Here is a 24083-nt window from a genome sequence, read left to right on the forward strand (position 1 = left end):
AACTTGCATATGCTTGCAAACATAGTCTGTGTTTGTGTGTGTGTGGATGTATGCGCACGCCATACTTCTGTAAGTATTTAGCTACACTATGTCGGGCCAGGCAGTATCATAAGATGTTCCAGTCATGTGATGGGACCGACACACACAATACTCCTCCAGATACAACAGAGTGTGTCAAGTGTTGCCACATTTAAAGGCCAAACCTGGCAAGCTGGCAGGCAAAAAAACCCCTAAAAAATAGCCTAGTTTTTGGTAATATATATCACTGCTGTCTTATGAAATAAACTGAGGAAGTCACTTGATGATTCAAGCAAATGCCCCTCAGCATTTCTACATTATTTAGTTGTATGACCCCAGAGTGCATTAAATCCACCTACCCAAAGATTACAACAATCAAAATGCACTGTCAAATGTGTTTCCACTTTGTAAAATAAGATTCTTCTATGTTTATTTCCTTTAACCCAGTGTTTGAGAGGGCCAGCAGCAGATAAATTGTGACCTTGTGGTGTTTTTAGAGGTGTAGCGGCAGAAATGTGACCTTCCTTGTAAATGGAGAAATTGTTAAAGAATTTTCCGATAGCACTGCCATAGCCTTAGGCAATTTGCTGGACATGATTATACGTATTCATCATGTAAATACACATTTTGTGACCTTTTTATTACACTTGAACAACATTTGACATCTAAGTAAATAAACATCCTGATAGGACTTTTCTGATGTGGAAGTATTTTCTTAACGCCAGAGATGAGTGGTGCCTGGTGTCAAACAATGAAGAGCACATTCCTTTGGCTCTATGAATCTAAAGAAATAAACTATTGATGTTAGCTGTCATACCTCATATTTCTGTGTTTCTCTATGAGGAGGAGAGAAGGTTAGCAGTGTTAAGAGGGATCAGCAGAAGAGCCTTCCAAGGCTCCAGAGGGAATAGCAGGGAGGCGCAGGAGCCATTACGGCTGCTACCATGATGAATGACAGCATGTTGGGGAGCGCCGTTGATCTGAACTTACTGTCCACATGACCACAGTTAGTGAGCTTGTGTTTATGTGCATGTGCCCATAGTGAAAAGGATTGAGTCAAACCTCTGGTCAGCGGCAAGTAGCCAAAGTGAAAGGGATATGTGATATGAGTATGTTGAGTGAGGCTGTTCTGAGGCTGCCATTTTTTTTTATACAATACTGGCACACACGCATACACACAGGTTGCTTTATACTATGTTTACCACACATTTATAGTATTTTAGTCTATTGTAAGGTAGCCCGGTCCCTCTGCCTGAACAGTCAGCACTCTCAGACTGCCAAATGTAACTTAAGAATATGAAGAATTTTCCTCAGCTGAGCTCTAAAACCCATGGCAGACTGTGAAACTGACAGACACCATTGTAAAGCTGATATTATACTGTTACTTTAACATTTCACTTTATGAGAGACACTTAAAATTCCCACAGCAACAATTCCACCATCCTTTTTTCGGCTTTGTGGCACTGAATGCCCAGGAAACAGTTGCTTTCTGCCCCGGCTCTTTACTGCAATGCTCCTCTGGTGCTGTGTGCAAGGTATTCTGAGACCAGAACTCAAATCAACTTCTTCGATGTACTGTTAGATAATCTGTCAAAACTGCTCTAACAGTCACTTTTCCAGGAATGTGGAAAAACAAACCAGTTTTTTTTTTTGATGAATGCCTGAATCTCTTAAAGTCTGGTGAACAGGTGGTCCAATTTATCAATTGATTCCATTTTGGTTGTGCGGTGGATCAGGGATATTTGCAGTCAAACAACTGCATTTTTAGTCAAAAGTGGCATGTATGCATTCATGTGGGAGTAAAAAGATCAGACAGCTGGGACTTTCCAATGTAACGGCTAACCAGCTTTTCATTTATTTTTCTAAAATCAAGTCTTGATGACAAAAAATACAGTTCATGAAATTCGGTTCACAAATTCATGAAATACAGATCCACTAATTGGAGATCTGAGCAATGTTGGTGAAGGTTTGCATACGTTTGTGTTTTTAGGCTTAAGGGTCAGAACAGCGGTCAGTTGGTCACATAACATAACATTTAAACCCCTTAATATGCAGCCGGTAAGGCCTCTTGTGCGCACGCGCACATACACAGTCCTTAAAGCACTGTGACATTTATTTCTTTCAGTCAAAATAAACTCGGTCACAGTCTGTATGTAAAAGCGCTCTCTCTCTCGGTGCTCTACTTTTTACCAGCCTGATAGCGTTTTATGCTTGACAGGGCTGAATGGCGCTGGCAGTCTGTCACTTATGTATGCTCAGACAGATTCAGACTGTGTGTGTGTGCGCGCGCGTGCATCAGTGTGCAAATGCAGACAGCTGATATGATTGACAGTGGAGACGCGGGATGTTTGTGTGTGTGACAATGAACTCAGCAGGGGAGACCATCAAGGCCAGGCTTCAAACAGAAGGCATTGTTCTGAGGGAGAAACCTTTCATCTGCTGCATATGTAGGTACGGGGATAAAAGGTGGAGATGGAATGTGGTCACACACCTGCTTTCTTGCATGTGGACTATTGAAAATGTCTCTTATTACACTGAGTATCCAGAAAGTGTCTGTCTGGTTCCAGTTGATATTGCATTATTATCTATATTTTTATAGTTCTGTTATATTGTTGTTGCTCAAGGAAGTTGTGGTCAATAGCATTTCTGCTTATGGACAAACTGGGGTTTAAGTCCATTTACATTACAGGAGAGAGAGAGGCATCTCCAGCCCTTGTAACATTTATCTCCTCTCCTCTCCTGCAGATGGAAATGTTCAGGATGCCTCTCCTCTGAATGTTGGGGCTATCCCAGCAAGGCTAGTTTAAAGGGAAGTCCGAATGGCTACACTCGCACATGCATTCCTATGCAGTGAGCTTTGGGTGTAATGAGGCGATTATATAGGGCCTCTCATCCCCTGGCAACCCCACAACCTTGTTCCACTCGCCTATTCTCTGAGCTAAGCATCCGGTCTACTCGAAGCCATGAGGGACATGGGGACCAGGATGTAGTTAGGATTGGAATGTGAGTTTACTGAGCAAACAAGTGCTTCGTCGTCGAGGAAGTCAGCCTGGCTTTAGCGACCGCCTCAGTTGTTTGCAAATCATGCTGATGTTAGAATTGCTGAAAAGCATTTGTCACATTTTGTTAGTAGGTACCATGGTGCCTTTTGGGGAAACCATAACCACCATCTGCATCAGAAGTTGGCAGTGGGCTTGAAAATACTTGAACTGTCAGTTTTTTTTTTTTTAAGGAGTCCCTTCTTCTCAAACATGCTACTTAGACGCTCTTATTTGCATCTTTCACTCACAAGAGCCCTCCATTATTGTGGTGGCATGATTTGGACCCCTTGCCTGGGCTTTCTTTAATGCTTTGCAGTTGTTGTTGTTTTTCCACAGGGTCATAATCAACGTGCCTCAGATATTTCTAATCCACAAATGGTTGGCCATGACCCTGAGAGAGGTTACAGGGATGTATTTGGGAATTAGATAATTGTTATCGCTGTCATCTGCACCACTTGTGAACCCTGAGCAGTCACATCCTTTGCAGCACAGTCATCTGGGGCCCATGTGTTGGTGAAAGAGTAAGAAAGAGCTCAATATGTGGAAGGAGGAGAAAGGAAGACCGAGGGTAGTAGTGGGGAAAGACTGTCCTGACTACTGGATACAATAACCCAGGCTTTGTTATAATAACATTTCCCTGCCACACATGGACCCATCCATCTCTCCATCTCTCCTGTAAAGGGAAATGTGTGTTAGAATAACAGATTTTGGGCTGGTTTTGTAGAGCAGATCGCAGCTGGCGCATGGCCCACATTCCTCTGCCATGACATCCACACAGTCGGCAGCAGCACAGTGCTATTTTTAGAATAGCTAGTGAGAACACACACACAGAGAAATGTACGTGTATATGCAGATTTCCAAGTGTGTTAATGTACACACACTTTAGCTTGAAGGTTTTGTTTTACTCTTTGTGAGTTAGTAGTGTTGAATGCGTACCATCATTTTGACTGAATTGTACCTTTTTGTTACCTTAGTGTCTAAATATGAAATTCATATATAATGTGCTTGATGAATTAGAACTGAAACACTTAGGAACCAAATGTTAGAATCACCTCTTTTAAATCTGGTATCCGTACAGTAAGCACAGGCACGTCCTAGCTGTGGAGCTGAAGTTAGTGTGGCTTGGCTTTCTGTCACACTTGCGCACACGGACCCCCACTTCTATCTAATGCTACATCCAGGGTGGGTTTTTTTTCAGCATCCACTATTCCACACAGCCAGTACAATCCACTTGTTTCCTCATCAACTATCAGAGTTATTGGATTTGCCTGCCGTGGAGAGAATTGTTGAGTAAGGCTGGGGTTATGAAGTTGAACCAGCTCCACTTTTCATCCAGTTAGATGAACCGATACAGATGCAGTGATAGATTAATCCCTCTCAGACTCTTGACTTATCATTGGCATGCCGCTCCAAGCTTTTTAACATTTTCTCAATTCCTGGAACAGAACACAAAATTAATTTTAGTCGCTCATGTTGGTCGTGATTTGTTGGCAAAACTCTGTCTAGCGAAGATGTTTCCCGAGCATTTATTTTCTCGCTCTAATGAATTTAAACGTGCATATCCTCAATATATAATCTTAGTATAATCTTACAACAAAAACTGCTGGTTAAGAAAGTAATAAACACAAATTCTAGCCGGAGATAATATTATATTTTGAAGCATAAAAGCCTTGTTATGCTCCAGAATCTTGTCAGGAAAATAACAAGAATTACAAGCTGCTTCTCAAGTGTGTGTGTGTGTGTGTGTGTGTGTGTGTTAACTGATATTTTCTCCCCTTGGATTTAATATTATGGAGAAGTTTATTGGGGTAAAATGTTTAAAGAAGCCCAGCGGGAAAGTATTATGTTGGTGTACTTCCAAGCACTATCTCATTTTTGTGTGTGTGTGTGACAGAGCGAGAGAGGAAGAGGCATGCATTCATTCTGCGAGTATCCCTATGGATGTCTTAAAGGTGTCGGTCTGTGTATTTGTGTGGTTTTTGCCGGTCATTACCTGTGTATTCCAAAGGAGTTGGGGGTGGGGTTTGCCGGGTGACAGTAGGCACACACAGCGTTCCTGACTTGGTAACCCACACACGTGCAAGTGCACAAAAAGGTCCATGCGCTCATTAGTGGAATTCCACTACCCTGATGGGAGCTGGTCTAGGTGTAGATGTGTGTGTCAGTGCCAGGTAATACTCATCTGGCATTCCTCTGTGTAAGAGCTGTCTCTAAACCGCTCTGACACACACACACACACACACACACACACACACACACACACACACACACACACACACACACACACACACACACACACACACACACACACACACACACACACACACAAGCCTGACTGAGAAACTGAGGTGCAACACAATTTGGTTTTATTGCTTATTTGAGGTTCCCCTCCTCAGTCATGCTACACTCACCCTCTGGCAGGCAGTGTGAATGGAGGGATTTTTCATTTGCTGTTTCTGCCCATCACTTCTTTAATTTACACCTGGAAAACACAGGCAGGAGCTGGCTTTTGTGACTGAAAATCCAGCCCTGAAAGCAGCCTTGGACTGAAGCTGATGGGAAACCACCACTCAGGTCAGACAAATCGTTAACCTGCAGTTGAGCACAGGTTGTGAAAACCCATTTAACCGATGATCTGAGGTTATGAAGAATTATTAGTGAGGTTTCAGGGAACAGCAGCTGTAATACAGCAGAGCACGACCCCCCCCACCCCCACCCTACCCCTCCAAACACACACCAGCTGATGAGAAGTCAGTCAACATCCCCCCCCCCCCCCCCCCCTTTTTTTTCCCCTCCAGAGCTTGTTGCTATGTGTACACAGCGCAGGAAATATCTGTGGCTCACTGCCAGCAACTGTGCAGAAACCAGAGAGAAAGTGAGAGAAAAAGAAATGCAGATGAACTTTAAGGTCAAATTTTTTTTTTTTCCCTCTTGTGTGTTGTGTTTCTTTGAGTCAGGACGAGACATGGACACCATAGAAGCTGTATATGTGAGACTTCTTGTAACCCTGAGATATACTGTCAATGCTTCATGTGTGTCTGTGTACATTTGGCCTTGTGACACACCAGGAGGGAAAGAGTGCCAGCGAGCTGTCTGGGTAATTGGTGCTTACCTGGCAGGCTTTTGTGCGCACATATACAGAGAGAATGGATTAGATTGCATTAAGTACAGGAGAAAATGGCATAATTGAATATGTGCACTAACTTTCTCTGCTGTGTGTGTGTGTGTGTGTGTGTGTGTGTGTGCGCGCGCACGCGCTCACCTGTGACAGCGTAATGAGGAACTGCACGCTACACACAAAACACACCCTATCAACCTCTGTCAGAGGCTGCAAACCATCGCTGCACTGGGTGGTCTGTTCGCTTCTGTGTGTGCATGTGCCAGCATGCGTACTGTATGCAGGGAGATGAGGCTGTCACCCATCAGCTCCATCATGTGCAGACACCCAGCTTTTAAACCCCCCCCCCCCCCCCCCCCCCCCCCGCCGCCGCACTAGCTCTGCTGAGGCCTTGTCCCCAAGGCCCCTGAGCAGACCTGGGAAATCAAAACAGAACTCTGCAAAAAGCTTATTTTTAACACACACACACACACACACACACACACACACACACACACACACACACACACACACACACACACACACACACACACGATAAACAAGCAAACTTGTCAGTTTTGTCAAAAAATATTAAGAGTTCTGAAATGACTCAAGTGAGTGAATGAGGCCATTACATTTTTGTTCTAATAACAGGAAGTTATTAATTACATGGAGATGATAAACCATGTTCACCAATTCCTAAGTAGTTCTTCACTTGCAAACTTCTCTCATGACCCACCTGTGGCTTTTAAGTAACCCACAAGCAAGCACTGTGTTGACCATACTTGGCTTTCTGTAGAATTGGACACTATAAGGTGTGGCGAGTGACAAGACAGGGAGCTGTTGCATGATGCAGAGCGGAGTTTACACCCATCCAATAAAATGTATGTATTGTAAAGGCTCAGAAGTGTCGTCTTGGTGAACTTTGAAGTAAACACAGACACATTTGCATCACACCCTGTTGCGATGCTGCTATAGTTAGCAGTGACAGATCGGTAGGCACATTTTATCTATCGCAGCATCTCTAATATCTTGTGTGTGAATGAACCTGAATAGAATATGCTAGACCTGGGACTGCTGCACTGAAAGGACATTTATGAGCAGTAGTCATTTCAGTAGCCTTTTATTCACTGGCTGTGGGAGGAAGCATAATATTAGGATGAGATTAACTTTCTCCCTTTCACATACTCAGACAGAAATACAGGCTGACACATTGACTCAGTTTCTGTGTTACCACGGCCACAGTCGTCTGCATTCCTTGTTTTATTTTTTTGAGAGCGCACTCATTCTTAACGAAATGCTCTGACTGTTGTCTTATTACTGCAGCAATAAAACATCTTGGAGTAATTGTTTTTGTGTGAGGTGGAGATTTTAATACAACCTGTGCTGGTGTCACTGATGAGCCAACTCAAATGATCATGAGTCCACTGAATGATCCCACACACGTTGCTTTTGACATCTGCCACTCATTGCCGAGAGGATCAGAAATGCTTTTTTAAAATTCAAATAATTAGCATACATTATCCTTTCCCGCAAAGGCAGGAAGTTTTTTCTTTCTCAAACCTTACAGCTGAAATCCACTTGCCCGATGGCTTGACTAGAGAAACGCTGTTTCCAGTTTCCATTATTTATTAATACCTCTTTGTTGTTGCTCATGTCCTAATCTCATTTCCTTTAGTCATTAGCGTTGTTCGACATCAAACACAGCTGCCAGAGCAATGAGTGTAGGGGAGCGAGGGGGTGGGGGAGAAGTATGGTTATTGCTGTTGGACACTCACTAAAGACCCTTTTAACAACGCTCATTGCTGTTAAAATGCTCAATATCAGCAATATAGTGTTTTGAACAAACTGCGTCTTTGATGTTTGGTTTTTTTTTGCTCGCATTGAAACAGAGTGGGGGGGTGGCCATGTATTGAAAAAAGGTTGTGGTGTGTGTGACTTCTGGTGACCTTCGGCAATAACAATCTTCTGTCTCGGAGAGATTAGCAACACATGAACTCACAGTCCCATGATGCTTTTTTCATTTGCTTCCTACCTATTCATCGTCACAACACTCTCCCATCATGGCATTGTGGTGAGATGCAGTCCTTCGTGGCATTCTTATGATAATGTGTGGCCCTATGTCTAGCTGCAAGCTAATGCTATGTTATGCTAATGCTGTGTCATGCTAATGTCACGATGGAGCGAGAAAACTGCAACTGGAACAATATGCAAGGAGATTTCCCATTATACAAAAACTTTGTAAAGCTGTCATAACTTTTAATGCATTTCCACACTGAATACAACATTATTGTTCCCTGTATTTTGTTATTTTGATAGACACGTGTAATATAAAAATCAATTCCACATTCCTGAGACGACTAAAATGCTCACTGGCTTCAGCCACTGTCTATTCTTGATGTAGGCTAATCAAATATATGTCCTAGGCTGTTTTCATTGCGTTTCCATAGTGCAAAAAAGATAATCTAATTGGCTTAAGAAGGTGGAAATGGACAGTCTGTGTCGACATTAGCTTGTTAGTTTTTTTTGTTTTGTCCTGGACATCTCTACAGTAGCCTGTAAGTCACACTTTAATGGGCATGCTGTTGTCTGACAACAAAAAAAGATGAAGCCTTTGTTAATCGGTCTGTCAAATTTGAGTTAACATTCAGAACTGTCTTTTAGCTAAGTATTGGAAATGTACTGTCCCACAGCAAAATAGAAAATTGTGCAAAGATCCCATGTTTTATATCCGTGACAATAGTTTGTACTGACTCTCTCTGTCTCTGTGTGGATGTTTCCACAGGATGACAGTGATGGGATCCCGTGGTCTGAGGAGCGGGTTATGCGAAAGGTGCTTTACCTCTCCCTAAAGGAGTTTAGGAGTGCACAGAAACGGCAGCTGGATGGTGATGGAACCACAAACTCCAATGGTAAGATCATATCCATGTCCTTAATGTAAGGGACCTGTATCATGTTTCCCATCTTTCAACTTATTCTGACTTATCCTACAAGACTGAAGCCATAGTAGGTTTGAACATAGAGTACAACTGCATGCCAGTCTAATTACAAGTTTAATTTACTATTTTTTCCTGCTTAGACTGACTTTATGATAAAGTATAGATTTGTCACTCATCCCGTACTTGGAAATCTTTATTTAGCTAAAATTAGGAGTTTTCAAAGAGGTTGAATTTAAATGGAATAAAATGAATTTCATTTCTCTGGATGTACTGTAAACAGCCCTGCAACAATTAAAGGATATCTTCAAATGTTGCAATTTGACGTGTTGAAAGAGTCCAGTTTGTTTTGACAAAATGACAGAAACAAAGAAATGGCTGCACTGGCATTTTGTGGCGTAAATGTCAGAGTTGCCAATTTTGTCTGGCTTGGTTGACATTAGCGTCTCAGTCTAGCTCTTCATTCTCTTAATTGCGGGCAACAGTTTAGTCCGTTTTTATGTAAAGACTAAGCATGTTTTCTTTAAACGAAGCCTGATTTAACTTAAAATGGAGAGAATCCAGTGAGAGCTGATGATCAAGGACTTTCATTTGCCTTTTGTTGTGTGTCAGCGAGCTGCAGTCTTTCACTATGCTGGTTCAGTGTCACATCCTCAAAGGAACCCTTGAACTGAAAGTTTTCCCCATTTGTTTTCAAATGTTGTTTACGCATCAAACAGAGGGACTATGATGGGGTCTTCCACTGTGGCCTCGCACAAGAAAAACGTGTAGAAGTGTTGGTAATCTTTTCCAGCTTAGGCATTAACACTCACCCTTGTGTCCAGGCTCATTAAAACACAGACTAATAGAAACCCTGACATGAATTAATACTTGCTTAGTTAGGAAGAAATCCAATTCCAGGTGGAAGCCAGCTACAGTTACAGTTGAGGGATTTTGCTGTTGTGCCGTGTAAACCTGAAAGAACACAAAGAGTGAGAGCACAGGGGGTATGAACAGCTTGTTTTGAACCAAGCTGCCACCGTGTCTTTGTTTGACACTGTGCTCCTGTACAAAAAAGCCCTCAGCCAGCCAACAGCGGAGATTTGAACTTCACACGTGCCTCAGAAACTATTCTCAGCTGACATTAACACAACCCAGACACTGAAAGAAAGGAAAGTCAGAGAGGGAGACAGGCAGACAGGAGGAAGTCTCTTTTGAAATAGCTTATCTAGTAGCTTACGTTTTATAGCTTCCCTTCCTTATTCTTCTTTGTTATTTATTTTTCCACACCTTCATTTCTCCCCTCTCTGTCTGTGCTGAGTGTCCCCTCCCCTCCCCTCCCCTCCCCGTAGCTAGTGTATCTCTGTCTGTCTGGCATCTCATAGCTGCCACTCCAGAGCTCCTCAGGGCCTTTTAAGCCGCTGCGGGTAGCTGACCTTATCGCCTGAATAAAAATGACTCATTAGAAAGCATTGGCGGCCCGTCGTGCTGGGGGTAACGACAGCAGCCCGCACTGACACAAAAGGGAGCCTGGCTGAATAGACGGGCCCTGCTGTTTTAGAGCACCATGGGTTAGCAAGGCTTTGGAGGTTGTACGAGTGGCACAGTTTCCAGTCTTGCATAGACGTTGTGGTGAAACTGTCAGCCATTTTGGAGGATCACACTCAGCGTGTGCTACATCCTGAATGGGCAGCCCCTGCTGTTTTAGAGGACTGTGGGTTAGATAGTCTAGTCTTATGTTGGAGCCAGGCATGTTCCACAGTTTTCAGTCAAACACAAGCATTATTGTGAAACTATCAGCCATTTTGGAGAGCCAGACCATGCATGAACATGATCATTAATACGTCAGAGATAGAGTTCGAGAACATCATGGATTAGAGAAAATGTGTCTCATATAAATGATTAGTGGGTTAATGGATTACTTGATTGACAGAAAATTAATAATGGTGAAATTTTATTTCAAATTGTATAATTAAGTAAAAATATCAAACAGTTATTGTATTTCTCTTTGAAATAATTATGAACTTTTTGGGTTGTAGGTTGGATATGATAAATTATTTTAAGGCATCACCTTGGACCTTGTTTTGAGAAATTTACATTAGAGTCGTAGACAAAAAAAACTCAAAACATGGAAGCTTGTACTGGGGAATATTTTCCATTTTTGCTTAAATGGCTTTGATTATCGAAATAGTTGCACACTAATTCTCTGATCGATTACATGATTAATCGTTTCAGCTCTGATTGAAAGAATAATGAAAACATATTTTGGTCTGAGCCCTACTCTATACACAGGATCTGGTCCAAATAAAGGCAGCGCCCTCTCTCTTTCAGTATATTTTGAGATAAGCATCCACCATTTTGGGAAATCAGTGTCATCTGGTGGAAGGAGGTTACAGCAATACCTGGCTGTAAGGCTCTGTAAAACGGCACCCGTCCCCCTCCCTAGGCACGTGTCTCTCCATCTCTCCCTTCCCACGTACCTCCATCCATTCCTCAAACTCCAGCTCTCTCCCTCCCCCTTTCGCAGTCACTGCGTGACAGTGGTGGCTATCTGTTTTAAAGGGGGTGTGGCAGTCTGTCAGTCACCTGCATGTGTGTCCGTGTGTGTGTTTTTGTGTCTCTCTCAATCTCCCCACCCACCCAGCCTTCTCCCTTCCCATAGCCAGCAATTATGCCATCTCCCTAGCCACTTTACCTCTCACTGTTGGCAGCCGTCCATCTCGGTGTCCATCACACTTCCTGCTTCTCCCGCTTGCTGCTTGCATTATTTAACAAATGACATTATGCCCTTCTGTGTCCCGGCTTCCGCTTGCTCACCTACTCCCCCGTCTCCCACTCCATCGTAGCCACATTCTTCCTTGTCTTCTCCTTTTCTCATCCCTATCTCCCTCCGTCCGTCTGTCCTTCCGGTTGTCTCTCCCCGGATGCAAGGTTTCATTACACATCAATAGGACTCTGGTTACTGCCTTCTCCGCAAGCTCGTGTCTCCTCTCTACCTCCCGCTGCTCAATCTCCTCGGTTATGTATCTCCACCCCCCCCCCCACCGCATCACCCTCCTTACCATAGCCTCTTTCTCTCTCCTGTTCCCTCCATCCATCTCTGTCTCCCGTTTTCTCACAATCTCCCTCTTTTCCGCTTTGTCCTTCCTGTCCTCTGCCCTGTCTGTCTTAACTATCTATAGTATCTGTCATGCAAACCCTCCCTCCTTCTTTTTCCATTCTTCCTCCATCACCACCCCTCCCTTCCGTTCCCTCTGTCCTGTTTCCCACCCTCCCTCGCCTGTTTGCCGAATTGTTGAAGCTGCATCTCCTTCCTGTACCTCCTTACCTACGCCATCTCCCTACGCTACGCTGCCCGTCCAATTCCCTGCCATCCATTCCTCCCTCTCCATTTCCCTGAGTGCTATTGATGGAGGAGCTGGCAGCTGGCCAAAAACCAGTAGGGGCTGAAGAGAGGGCTCGCTGTTTGCCCGTTTCTCTGACTGTCCCCTCTCTTTTTCTTCCTGTCTGTCTGCCAGTCTCAGGACCTGCCGTTCTTACCCGTTTTTATGCATGTCGTCCCATTTCCTTCAGCGCTTACTCCGCTGTCACTCTGCTGTCTATCTGTATTTCCCATGCCACCAGCCCCTTGCACAACCAGAATGGCAGCCGTGGCAGCTAAAACACTGTGTGGGCCCTCTATTCTTTCTCTGGAATACCAGTAGAGAGAAGGATAGAGGGTGGGTTGGGAGCAGATGAATAAGAGTAGCCGAAGGAGGAGAGGTTTAGGTATTGAATCAAGTGAGTGAGAAAGATTGCGTATATTCTATCCTCACCTGCTCTTTTCACACGTCTGAAGCCATTACAGAATCCCATCCTTCCCTTTTGAAGTTTCAGATTTACAGCCTTGAACTACACAAAGCAGATGCTATGTTTCTGAATGGCACATTGTTGTATGCTTTTGTTCTGGCTTGTGGTAAGTGTCATGCATTGTTGTTAGGTCCAATTTTGGAAGGAAGAGCAGTATATTTGGGGCTGTTTAAAATCCTCTTGCCAGGCAGTCAATTTTAGTATCTGCTCTGAAAAACGTCTGGGAATGGATACCATGGGGAGTTTCCCTAAAATAAAACTACCCATTGTTTCTTTTTATATTATCCCGCGATTTTAATTGTATACAGGCACAAACGATTTCTTGAACAAAGGGCATGAAATAGCATTATAGTGCTCTTGTAAACAAGAGGGAAAGGGAGAATAAAGTCTTGTATAACATTAGAATTTCAACTGCAAATTGCACAGAATTGTTAATTTATGAGGAGGAAGTCAAAAGACAAATAACTACCACATATGTGCTGATGTAAGAACAAGTGAGCCTTTTATCTTTCATACAGTTCCCTGTATATAAGTTATGGCATTGAAGTCATTTTCACATTAAGCCTGTGTTTGTAAGGGCAGTCTCTGCCCCCACGAAAATTCTTTCTTGTGGCATGACTGCTCGGCTGTAGTTCCACTTATTACGGCGGCTCACACTAATGGGCTCCTCAGCCTTGTGATATGCCATGTTGCGCTATGGACCTCTGCTCACTCCCTCCTGCACTCTCGAGACTTTGAGGTGAACATTGCGATGAGCTTAGTTAAGCACGCATAAATCTGATTAGAAACTTCCCCATAGGAGCATCGGCAAACTAGCATTCCCCTCATCGTTGCCCCATCTCATTCCAGTATTAACTTCCTCCTCTACTCCAGCCTCTTGTCGTAGGCCTCCGCCGGTACGATGAGCTTGAGTTTAGGCACCCACCTTTGGCTCCATGCCTGTCTGCCAGAGCCACCCATACCCAGCCCTCTGCCTTCCCTGGATTCCCAGCTCTGCCCCTCAGATGGGCATTCATCTGCGACCAGCGTATGTCAAACAGCTCTTTGGAGGAATGGGGGAGAATTGATGCGGGGTGGAGGGAGGGAGGGGGGAGGGGGCTGTGAAATGGGCCTCTGCCTGTTTGTTTGCATTCTGTGGGGACATCATGCGTCAGTCATTTTGAGCACAATTAAAGTTAATGAGCTATTTCTTTTTTGTTTGTTTTTTTTTGGTCTGGTGCAAGTTTCACTGGCAAAACATATCGTCCAAGTGATCAGACTCTTTGCACCATTTCCTCCTTGTAGTGCCTCAACTAATTTTAAATTAATTTAATCCGTTCATCCAAATGTCTCCATTAAACAATTTATTTTTCATGGTTACAAATTAAGTACTGAAAACAAATTGCTTAATCTGTATTCAATCTTTGGAATTTATCCTAAAAAGGTCGAACATCTGTCACAGATGCAGATTAATTGAATCCTCTCTTGCCATATGAAGTGTTTTTAATTTTATGAAATTGTACGTTTGCTTGAAAGAGGAAACTTGAAAGGGTTTTAAGTGAACCTCTTGGTTGATTCAAGCCACACTTATGTAAGACCTTCGTGCTAACCATGACATTGTAAGGCAGTGATTCACCCCTGGCCTATAGACTTGGAGGCACTCCAATGGCAACATAAAGCATTGCCAGCAGTGTAATGGCCTTACTCATCACGCCGACGCTTGTAACTTTCTGACCACAACGATACATGTCTGACTGTACCTCCGCTTTCAGGTATTGACCTGCCTGCGTGTGGGAGAAAAACCTGCAGCCTGTCTTTATGCAATAATGATAAAGTGTGACTGCGTGTGCTCATTCAGCCCAAAGCACATTTATAAATCTCACTTAAAACATATGTTTGGAAACTCCTTTTACCTGCTCCACAAATGCTCATCTTCATCCTGTCTCCTACACTGTCATTTGATCTTACTTCTCCCCTTCCCATCCTATCTGTTAGATGACACAATGCCTGGGCTTGTTCAACAGTAGCCTCCTCGCTAACAGGGTATCGTTCACGTTTCCACTTATCCTAGCCTGTGCGCCACTCATCATTATTATCTTAATTTATTTTCCTTTTGACACCCACTATTATGAGTTTGCGGTGCAGGGTGAGTGACATATACTACCAAAGCGTCAGGCAAATGGAATTTCACTGGGTGTGCAGGGAAGGCAATGAACTAAGAATCCCTCAGCCAATGAGAAAATTACATACCACTGGAAAGGTGAATGAAAGGATTTTACTAGTGGTCTTGGTTAAACAAACCACTGGCAGCTTAAATGATCAGTGAGTCATCATTTGTTTTTGCAAAAATGAATGTGATTAATTTAACCATCTGCCATACCAAAGTCCAGTCAGGCACGAATACTTGTCAAAACGGATAAAATGTGATTAATTATTGTCAATGTCAAATGTTTGATTGGCGCATTGCTCACTCTCTGATAAACATCTTCAGCTTTCAACTCTGCAAAGTGATATTTCAACTGGCAAGCGCGGTGCAGTTTTAAACATGCGACTGCCTCTCTGTCTCCGTTCGGTTACAGTCTCCTTGGCAGCTCCCGCATTCTTTTCTTCATTTTTCTTTTTTTAATAACTCTGCAAAGCTTTAAACTTCCCCAGTTGTTTCCCTGATAAGTTTGCTTATTCACAAGCTATTGTTGAATCAGGCAAAGCCTGTATGACACGTTCCAAGAATTGCAAGAACTGCCCATGAGGAAATCAAGCCTTGTGATATCTATTTAATTTGGTTGTCTCTCTTAATTACTATTGACTTCCACTCCTCTGTTTGACCTAATTTGAATTCTCGGTGCCTGTTGTTTCTTTTGATTTAAGAATCTGTCTGGGGGCTTATTTTGTTTGTCTCCGTTGCTTACTAAATATTTAATTAGGGCTCTGTCAATTGGGCTCACTAAGAATGTCAAGTCCAGCAATATCTGCTCACTTCTCTCTCTGCCTCGGGCTTGTTTTGTTTTTTTTTAATCCTTTTTGAAGGGCATACATCAGCGGAGAACAGCAGCTACATTTGACAAGGGAAAATGTGGACAGGAAAATTAATAAGTGACACTCCCCTCACTCCAAAACTAGCCCCTGTGATGCTGCAATAGATGTGGCAATACATGATGTGAAGGACTGTGTGTGAGTTTGTCACATTCGCTGGATAGACTGGATGTGTCAATATCTTCGCATTGTTTTCGGCTCAGGGGCTCAGCGTGTTTGTACACTTGAGATGCTTGAGTAATTTGTGTTTCCTCTGTATTCATCCCCTTCTCTCTTCTGTTTTCCATGTTCTGAGCATTCCACGCTGTCAGATAAAGCAGACCTACGATAATGTTATCAAAAGAAATGTATCTACTCTGCCTTCAGCCCTCTCCACTGCATCAAATCAAAAACCGTGGGCTTTATCAACACTGTCAGATGGAAACATAGTTTATTCCCCAGTGACTATATTTTTACGCAATATTAAGCTCCCCGGGTCATAAAATATTCACAAAGGACCATGCCGGTGTTGGAAGGTTTCTCACAGGTGGTCGGAAAAATATTTGCTAGTTAATCCTTTTGGTGCTTCTCTCCTCAGGTTCCCTAGCTAACGGGCAGCTGAAAGGCTGTGGTTCAAAGGGCAGCCACAAAGAAGATGGGCGCTCTCAGGGCTTGGATGGGAGCAGCAAGTACGGTGAGGACGGTCCTGCAAAGAAGAGGTGAGGGGGGGGGGGTGTGTGTGTGTGTGTAAGCTTCCTAATCCTGTTTGTGAGGGTCATCAAACAGCTTTATAGAGCCTTGAATCTTGTATTGGAGTAGAATTGTGAGCCTGTTGGGGTCTGTATATGCCAGTCTATACCAATGGTGGCGGCGGCTGCTGCTGATATCGCAAGGGTGTGTGAGAGTGATGAGAAACTTTGCACACGGTACTGACTGTAAGTGCCGCTTAGTTGTGATGAATTTCCTGAGCTCTGAGGGTTACGAAGCTGCTACATGATACCAGCTGCTTTCAAGTTCTCTACACTGTTTTTACACACACACACACACACACACACACACACACACACACACACACACACACACACACACACACACACACACACACACACACACACACACACACACACACACACTCTTCCTCTTTTTTTTTTCTCTCCCTCATTTGCTCCATTTCTCTCTGTGTAATTCATTCTCTCTGCCTCTCTGTGCTTCCCATGTATCCCCTCTAGCAGCAACCCCGGCAAAATCAATTCAAAATCTTTCAGTGCTACTTTGTTCATTGCATTGATTTATAAACGTAGTGCATGCCCTCTTTGTCATTTCTTTCTTTCTTGTCCCTCTTATTTCTTTTCTCTCCCTTCTTTCCACACTCAAGTGTGCACAGTAAAATGTTTGGAGAAGAGCAAGTTGCCCATTAGTTCTGTAGTAAAAGATGGTAGTCAACAGAAGTGTAAATAGTACCACTGTGTAAAGGGCGCAGAGGTCTTTTAATGAGCCCCCCACCACCACCATGCCATTTCAATCATTTACTGTATAATTAAACATTTAAAGGAATGTTGCCATGCATTTCCAAATGAATCAAATTAAAATTAATTTAAATTTTTTTTAATAGCGGACTACAATAAGCTGTCAATTTCCGGACGGCGTCATTTTTTTAAAGGAGGTATTTATGTCACAAGTGAATTATTGAAATGGATGTTGTCTGTAGGGGGGGAAAAAAGTCATTCTTTAGAGAGATTGGTACAAAACATTTCTCCCTCTAAGACAGATGTTCTTGGAAAATGGAATAAAGGTTCTTTGGAAAATGTGATTCTAATGCGTTTAGTATGAAGCAGATTTTGAAATCACAAGCTGTAAAATATGATTTACAAATAATTATGCTCTATAGAGTGTACAGCAGATTAGAATGGCTGGTGTGATGTTTTTCCTCTGCCACAAAACCACATGCTCACACAAACATAATACAGAACACAGTGCAGTATTACGTTCACGCTTATATTTTTGTGTTGCAAACCAGCAAGCATAAATCTTTTTGGTTTGTTTTTTCTCATTTTATTCTTTTTACTTCTCATTCTACTGTAGATGGCAGGTGTGTGTGAGCGTGGGTGCATGCCTGTGTGTTTTTGTTCTGCCGCTGGTCTCTCTCTCACTCACTCTCTCACACACACACACACGCACGCACGCACGCATCAAAGCATCAGTGTAAAGCTGGGGGCGGAGTCTGGGGGCTGGACAGCAGCAGATGTCCTTCTGTAATGAGCAGCCCATACAGGCTCCATTCACTGCGTGTCAAACACCTGCCTAAGTCATCCTAGCTGTCATTCGATACTGTAACCTCCAAATCTGAGCTCAGCCATTACAAGCTTTCATCTACCTGGCTTCTGAAGCAGCTGATAAAAAGAAATGAAAGTTTTTCAGGAGGCTGTTACAGTGATGTAAACGTTAGAGATCTTGTAGACATTCAAATAAAAAATAAATAAATAAAAAAAAGTTCTTTCTTTGCAAGTTGTAAAAATGAATGCTAGTAATAGGTGATCTTGAAGTCAGACAGGATAAAGGACTTTGTAGTGTACACTGAGAGAATAATTGTACTGCCTAACTGACAACAGCAAGTGTTTAATGGAAATGAAAGTTAAACTGACCCTCTGGCTTATATTATGGCAAACCATAAACACTCTCTGCTCTCTACCAACAGAGAAAGAAAAGCACTTAAGGAATAACGTATAACAAGGACATTCTTACTTTTATTCTCTCTTGCTCTGATGGCCTGTAGTGCTGCTGTGAGTTGAGTTCAGTTGGAGGCCAGCTTGCTCCGTAGTTTTTGATTAGTCCACTCCACACATACACACACAAATACACACGGCAGGACTGAATGAAGAAAGCCTCTCCATCTGATGCTAATGAAACACAAGCCTAGCCAGTGCTTGGCAATGCCTCATGCCCTCTTTAAAAAGCTTTTTTGTGTGTGTGTGTGTGTGTGTGTGTGTGTGTGTGTGTGTGTATGCATGCTTCATGTGTGAAGGATGACTCCAGTGCCCTGGCATGGCGGCCCTGCACTGTTCTTGAACAGGACTAACTGAGATGATGCCAGGAGCTTTTACACCTGGCACTGGCCAAAACAGAGGGGGAGTAGCGCTGGCGGAGCTGCTTCCAATTTTTGAGTGAAGAAAAAGTTTCACACTGTAGAGAGAGGATGAAGGGAGACAGCGTAGACAGAGAGGGGAAGACTGGGAGGAGCAGCAGAAAAAACAAGAGTGCGAGAGGAAGGGAGGCAGAGACAGAAGGACAGGTGCTAGTGATTTTTGGCAGGAAGCGGTCCCCTTTAGAAGTCTTTGAGATCAACTCTGTGTTTGCCTTCCCATGCTCCTGAGATTGTTGGAGAGACTGGCAGCACATCCCCTCAAACATGCCAGCTCATTGTAGCCCTCTCCTACCAGCATGACTATATTCTCCAAATGGGGTTCCCCTGCCAAACGTGGGCCCTGCTTACACTCTCACACACACACACACACACACACACACACACACAAACTTATACTCACAGCCCAGCACAGTCTCATCTTCACTGCCATGGTTTACTGACCTAGTTATACGCCTGCACCTCTTTTCCTCTCCCACATTTAGGTTGAAGACTGTTGTGTATTTGCCAGTCTCTAAGGTGTCAGGACAAGTCTCAGAACAGGCTTTTAAATGGTCTTTACCATAAAGTTGTTTTCTTAGCTAAGACTACGGCCTTATTCTTTGCTTATGATTTGAAATGTTTTTTTTTGTTGTTGTTTACAGTTGTCCTCCTTTGTTTTGCAGTTGAATAGAATATGTTTGTGATGTCCCTGAAGGAAGTCTTAGTTGAGTTATAGAAGTGCCTTCTCCAATAAGCTGTCATGGTTTTGGCATTTAGTCAGCATCTGGTAAATCTTGTAAAGTCATAAATGAAATGAGCAAATGATTTATTAGGTATTAAGTATTTTAATTTAGTGTTACTGCTCTCACAGGTACAATGTAAACATAAATCCTGTGCGGTTTTCTTTTCAATGATCAGGAAATTCTTGTGCTGTGATAGTTTATACTTTGAAGCATGTAGGCATGGAATTCTGGTTTTTAATTTGTGCTAAATCTGGTCATTTTATGGCCTCTAAAAAATCTTGAGCACTTCATCTTTATTTAAGAATCAAGAATTTTTATTATCTTATAAACCTGAAAAATTAGATCATGATGCATCTTGTTTCAGCTCGTCTGATTAATGCTTACAAGAGGTTTTCATGGCGTTGCCCCCGGCGACTCAGCTATTAGTTCAACTGTGAGTTTTATAAAAAAAAAAAACTGAATACAAACTCATGAAGCACTGCAAACGTGTGTGTGTGTGTGTGTGTGTGTGTGTGGATCAGAAGTTGAGTGGCCTTCTTAAACAGACCTCAACTTCATTTCTCTGTTCTCTCTTTCTCTGTTCCTCTTTTCTTTTTCTTCCCCCCTCTCTCTTCACTGAACCCCACTTTTGGCTGTCTTTGAATCTGTTCTGTCTGTTGTTGCAGCCAAGACACACACTCTCACACTCAGCTGCTGCCGCTAGTTTTGTTTCGACTTAATGAATGCCAAGTGTGTACACACACACACACACACTTGTCTTGTCTAGCGTAACCAAGGACTCTTGTCAGTAATGTATAATCACCATTTCCATTTATGAAGGATTACATGCATGTGCGCGTAAGTCTGCACGCACACACTGCAAATGTGTGTGTTTTAATAGAGGGCCATAATGTGTCTATTGATTTACTTTAAATGTTACTGTGAGGGAACCTGTATGCAGCTGTACTACTAACACCTAATCTTGTATTCACAGACAGTGGAGTACTCGCATACAGAAACAAATAGGCATACATTGAGCATATTAAAAAGCTAGACAGATAGTCAGTGTGCTTTAGCCAGCCAACTAGAATAGCATCTTTTGATTCTGCAGTCAAATTGTGGCTTTGTTTGCCTCTCTCTTCCTCTGTCAGTGACTCACCCCTGCATGTCAGCATGTCAGCCTCCAAAAGCTCCTCTAAACTCTCCTCTCATTGTCGCTGCCTCGCTGCAGCTTTATTAAAGCCTTCCGCTCCATTGAAATGGCAGGCTGAAGCAGTATTAACCATCCACCACAGTGCATAATGTCACTCAGCGCAAAAACTCACTTCCATAATCACTGTCAAATACAAGTGCAAGCGCTGTGATTGCCGCACAGATTAACCATGTTAAAACTGGTTGGCACGGTGCTTTTTGTGGCATAATACAACAAAATCTAAATGGTTCACAGGATTTACTGTCACTGTTATTCTTTTGTATCCGGAGCAGTTGGGGCAGTCATCCTAAAGTCAGAAAAGTCTTTTAATAGTTTGTTTTTTAGCTGCAGAAATATCTATTGTAAACCATGCTCTTAAGATAACTCAGAATACTGTACCAGTATATTAAAATTTGTTTGTTTTTAGAATGAGATAGCACCTCTCAAAGAGAAGCATAAACCTTGTATGTCAAGTTATGCGATTCCAGTAAACGCCAGAAAGTATTCCTTTTTAAATATAGCTGGACAAAGCCAAAGGCAGCCTACATTACACACTGCTGTGCTATTAAAGGCATGAAAAGAAAAACAAGTTACAAAAGTGTAGCAAGAGGAGCTCCGCTGCAGAGTGCAGTGACCCATTGGCAGGGTCAGTGTTATCGTCTCAACCTGGGAATCCTCTGTAAATTGGATACACATCAGTGAGGGCTTGATTAGTTGGGAGCTGTGTGTGTTTAGTGCTTAAGTCGCCATGCTTTTTTGTACATTTGTACTTCAACTTCTTTCAAATCTGTCTGCTTAGTTCTAAAAGGGCTACCACAGGATACCCGGATACTTTAAAGAGCCCTGCTATACACCACTTCTCCCAGATCTTTTGTTTGTCTCTAGCCCCAAGGCCTCAAGTCTGTGACGGAAAGGCAAGAGCAGTAACCCAGGGTACCAAACATGCAACTTGACCGCAACGCCAAAGAGCCAGGCTCGTTGGTATGACAGTCACAGAGCATACTGAACCGTAGTGACAGTGGTTGTGGTCAGTCTCTCCCAGGGGTGATTTAAGGAGGACTGCAAGGTCAGAGATCATGGGGTTTCAGCATGTGTTGTGAAGGTTTAGGGGCGTGGTTGGGTGTAACATAGCCCTAAGCAGTGGACCTTGACTGCTAACAAAGCCTACATTTAAGTGAGGTGTTTTATTTTTTTCTCTGGCCATGACTGAAAAGGAAGCAGAGCAGGAAATACTGTTTAACAAAGATTTTTACTTTTTTTTTTTTTCTTCCATGTAATTTACCACAAACTCAGAACCTCTGGCTACATGTGGGTGAAGCTCTATTGGTGTTATCTAATGTTATTTTAGAGTGTTCGGCATTTAGCTTAAGTGTGGTGCCACTTCTGCAGTTAAGGTGAAAAAGGGGACAATGGCAGACTTCCGTCTGACCTAATATAACATTTATATATTCACACAAATACAGCAAAGCTTGATCTATTGTCAAGATGTCTTTTTCTCTCCACATCTGCCTATCAGACCATCTCCCCCCTCATTGTTTCAGTTAAAAAACAAAACGAGAGAGGGGCAAGTGAAAAGCCAAGGTTATATTTAAATATGTACACAGGCCCTGCTATATCTTTAATCTCAAATGAATATTAGCGTTCTTGTGACTGCTTGAAGCATATAGCTGTCACAGCTGAACTGGGACACACACACGCAGACACACACTCTATCACACCTCTGAATAACACACTCACATTTATCTTGATGTCAACAACACAGCAGTTGAGCGTTAAAACCACTTGCTGCCAAAATATACAGAAATACTTTAGTATATATATTGCTATCATGGTTATTAAGGCCTGTTCCAGTGGACCACCATGTGTGTACTTTTCAGTCAAATATAGCAATGAGTGGACTCCTGTGCGTATTTGTCCACTCAGCAGCCTTGGCTCATTGACTAATGATTGTGTTTATTTGTGTTTGGTGCGCTCATGCTCAGTGTATATGTGACTGGGGCCTATACAGGGGCTGTTGGCATATGTGAAGGTCAGTGGGTCAGTTCACTGCAGTGCCATCCCTCCCCTAAATGCATGGAGACAGAAAAGCAATAAACACATTGAGCAAGGTGAGCGTTCCGTTACAGCTGTTTACACTAACCACACATCATACATTTTTAGGGTGTGTGTTGGGTTTCGCAAACTCAGGTTGAATATATTATGATGCACTTTCAACCCTGGTAGTTGCTCCCTACAGGCTAAGAAGTAACGTCAGTACAGGCCACCTGATACATTTTCTTCATTTGATATACAGGCTTAGAGCTTTTTAGTTTGTAATGTGTCAAACTAAAAGGTACACAGTGAATTAACAGTTGGGCTGCTTGTTAAATGCAACACAAGATATAATACACATGCTTTAATGCTCATATTCACACATACACATGATGTCATTTACATTGTGGTCATCGTGCGTCCACACACTTTATTTTCACTTATTTATCTGCTGATGGATTTTATCTGAACAGACAGATAACTAACACACACACAGATGAGTGGGCAGAGACATTGATTAAACACATTTTGTGAAGCTTCATCCTTGCAAATAAACATCCATTTACTTTTCATTCTTATTCACATAAACATGTACATTTATGTTGGTCTGATTTGGACAAAATGGACTCATGCACGCAAGCATAACGACAAACGCACACATACACTCAAGAGAGCCAGCTGCAGCGAGGTAGTCTTTTATCAGGACCATGTGGGCCATCTGGAGCCAATTCATACAAGCCCCAAAGATACAGACTCTGGATCAGTGCTCTTCTCCTCACACAATAACCTTTACCATGGGGGGGGGGACACACAGTCTGACTCGAGCCCAGCCTCATGCCAGCATCCATCAAACCCTTTGGACACGCTGTGGACAAGCTCAAGACTCAGCTTGATTCAAAGACTGAGAAATAGTAGCCAGATTTTGAAACGATATAGCTTGAGGATTACTTACAGTGGTATAGAAGTAGTTTCTGACTTCCTGAAATAGTTCAGATTTCCGAAGAACACTCAAAATATACAAATAAACAATTATTCAAACAAATATATGTTCAATATATGTTTGTAGTATCCTTTGGCAGTTTATTTCAGTCTAACAGTTAAAGTTG

At 42.7% G+C, this 24083-nt stretch overlaps 1 protein-coding gene across 1 annotated transcript in view; it reads left to right on the forward strand.

The window, feature by feature from the left end:
* Nucleotides 1–24083, forward strand: part of jarid2b (jumonji, AT rich interactive domain 2b) — a 106169-nt gene that overhangs the window by 40457 nt on the left and 41629 nt on the right. Inside the window, exons 2-3 of the mRNA XM_038723980.1 lie at nucleotides 8942–9068; nucleotides 16510–16630. Of these exons, the coding sequence (XP_038579908.1) occupies nucleotides 8942–9068; nucleotides 16510–16630 (248 nt within the window). The remainder of the gene's footprint in view (nucleotides 1–8941; nucleotides 9069–16509; nucleotides 16631–24083) is intronic.

The sequence above is a fragment of the Micropterus salmoides genome, unplaced genomic scaffold, assembly GCF_014851395.1.
Source record: "Micropterus salmoides isolate LMB-PRFRI ecotype aquatic unplaced genomic scaffold, ASM1485139v1 Ms_hic_scaffold_17, whole genome shotgun sequence".
Classification (NCBI taxonomy): Eukaryota; Metazoa; Chordata; class Actinopteri; order Centrarchiformes; family Centrarchidae; genus Micropterus; species Micropterus salmoides.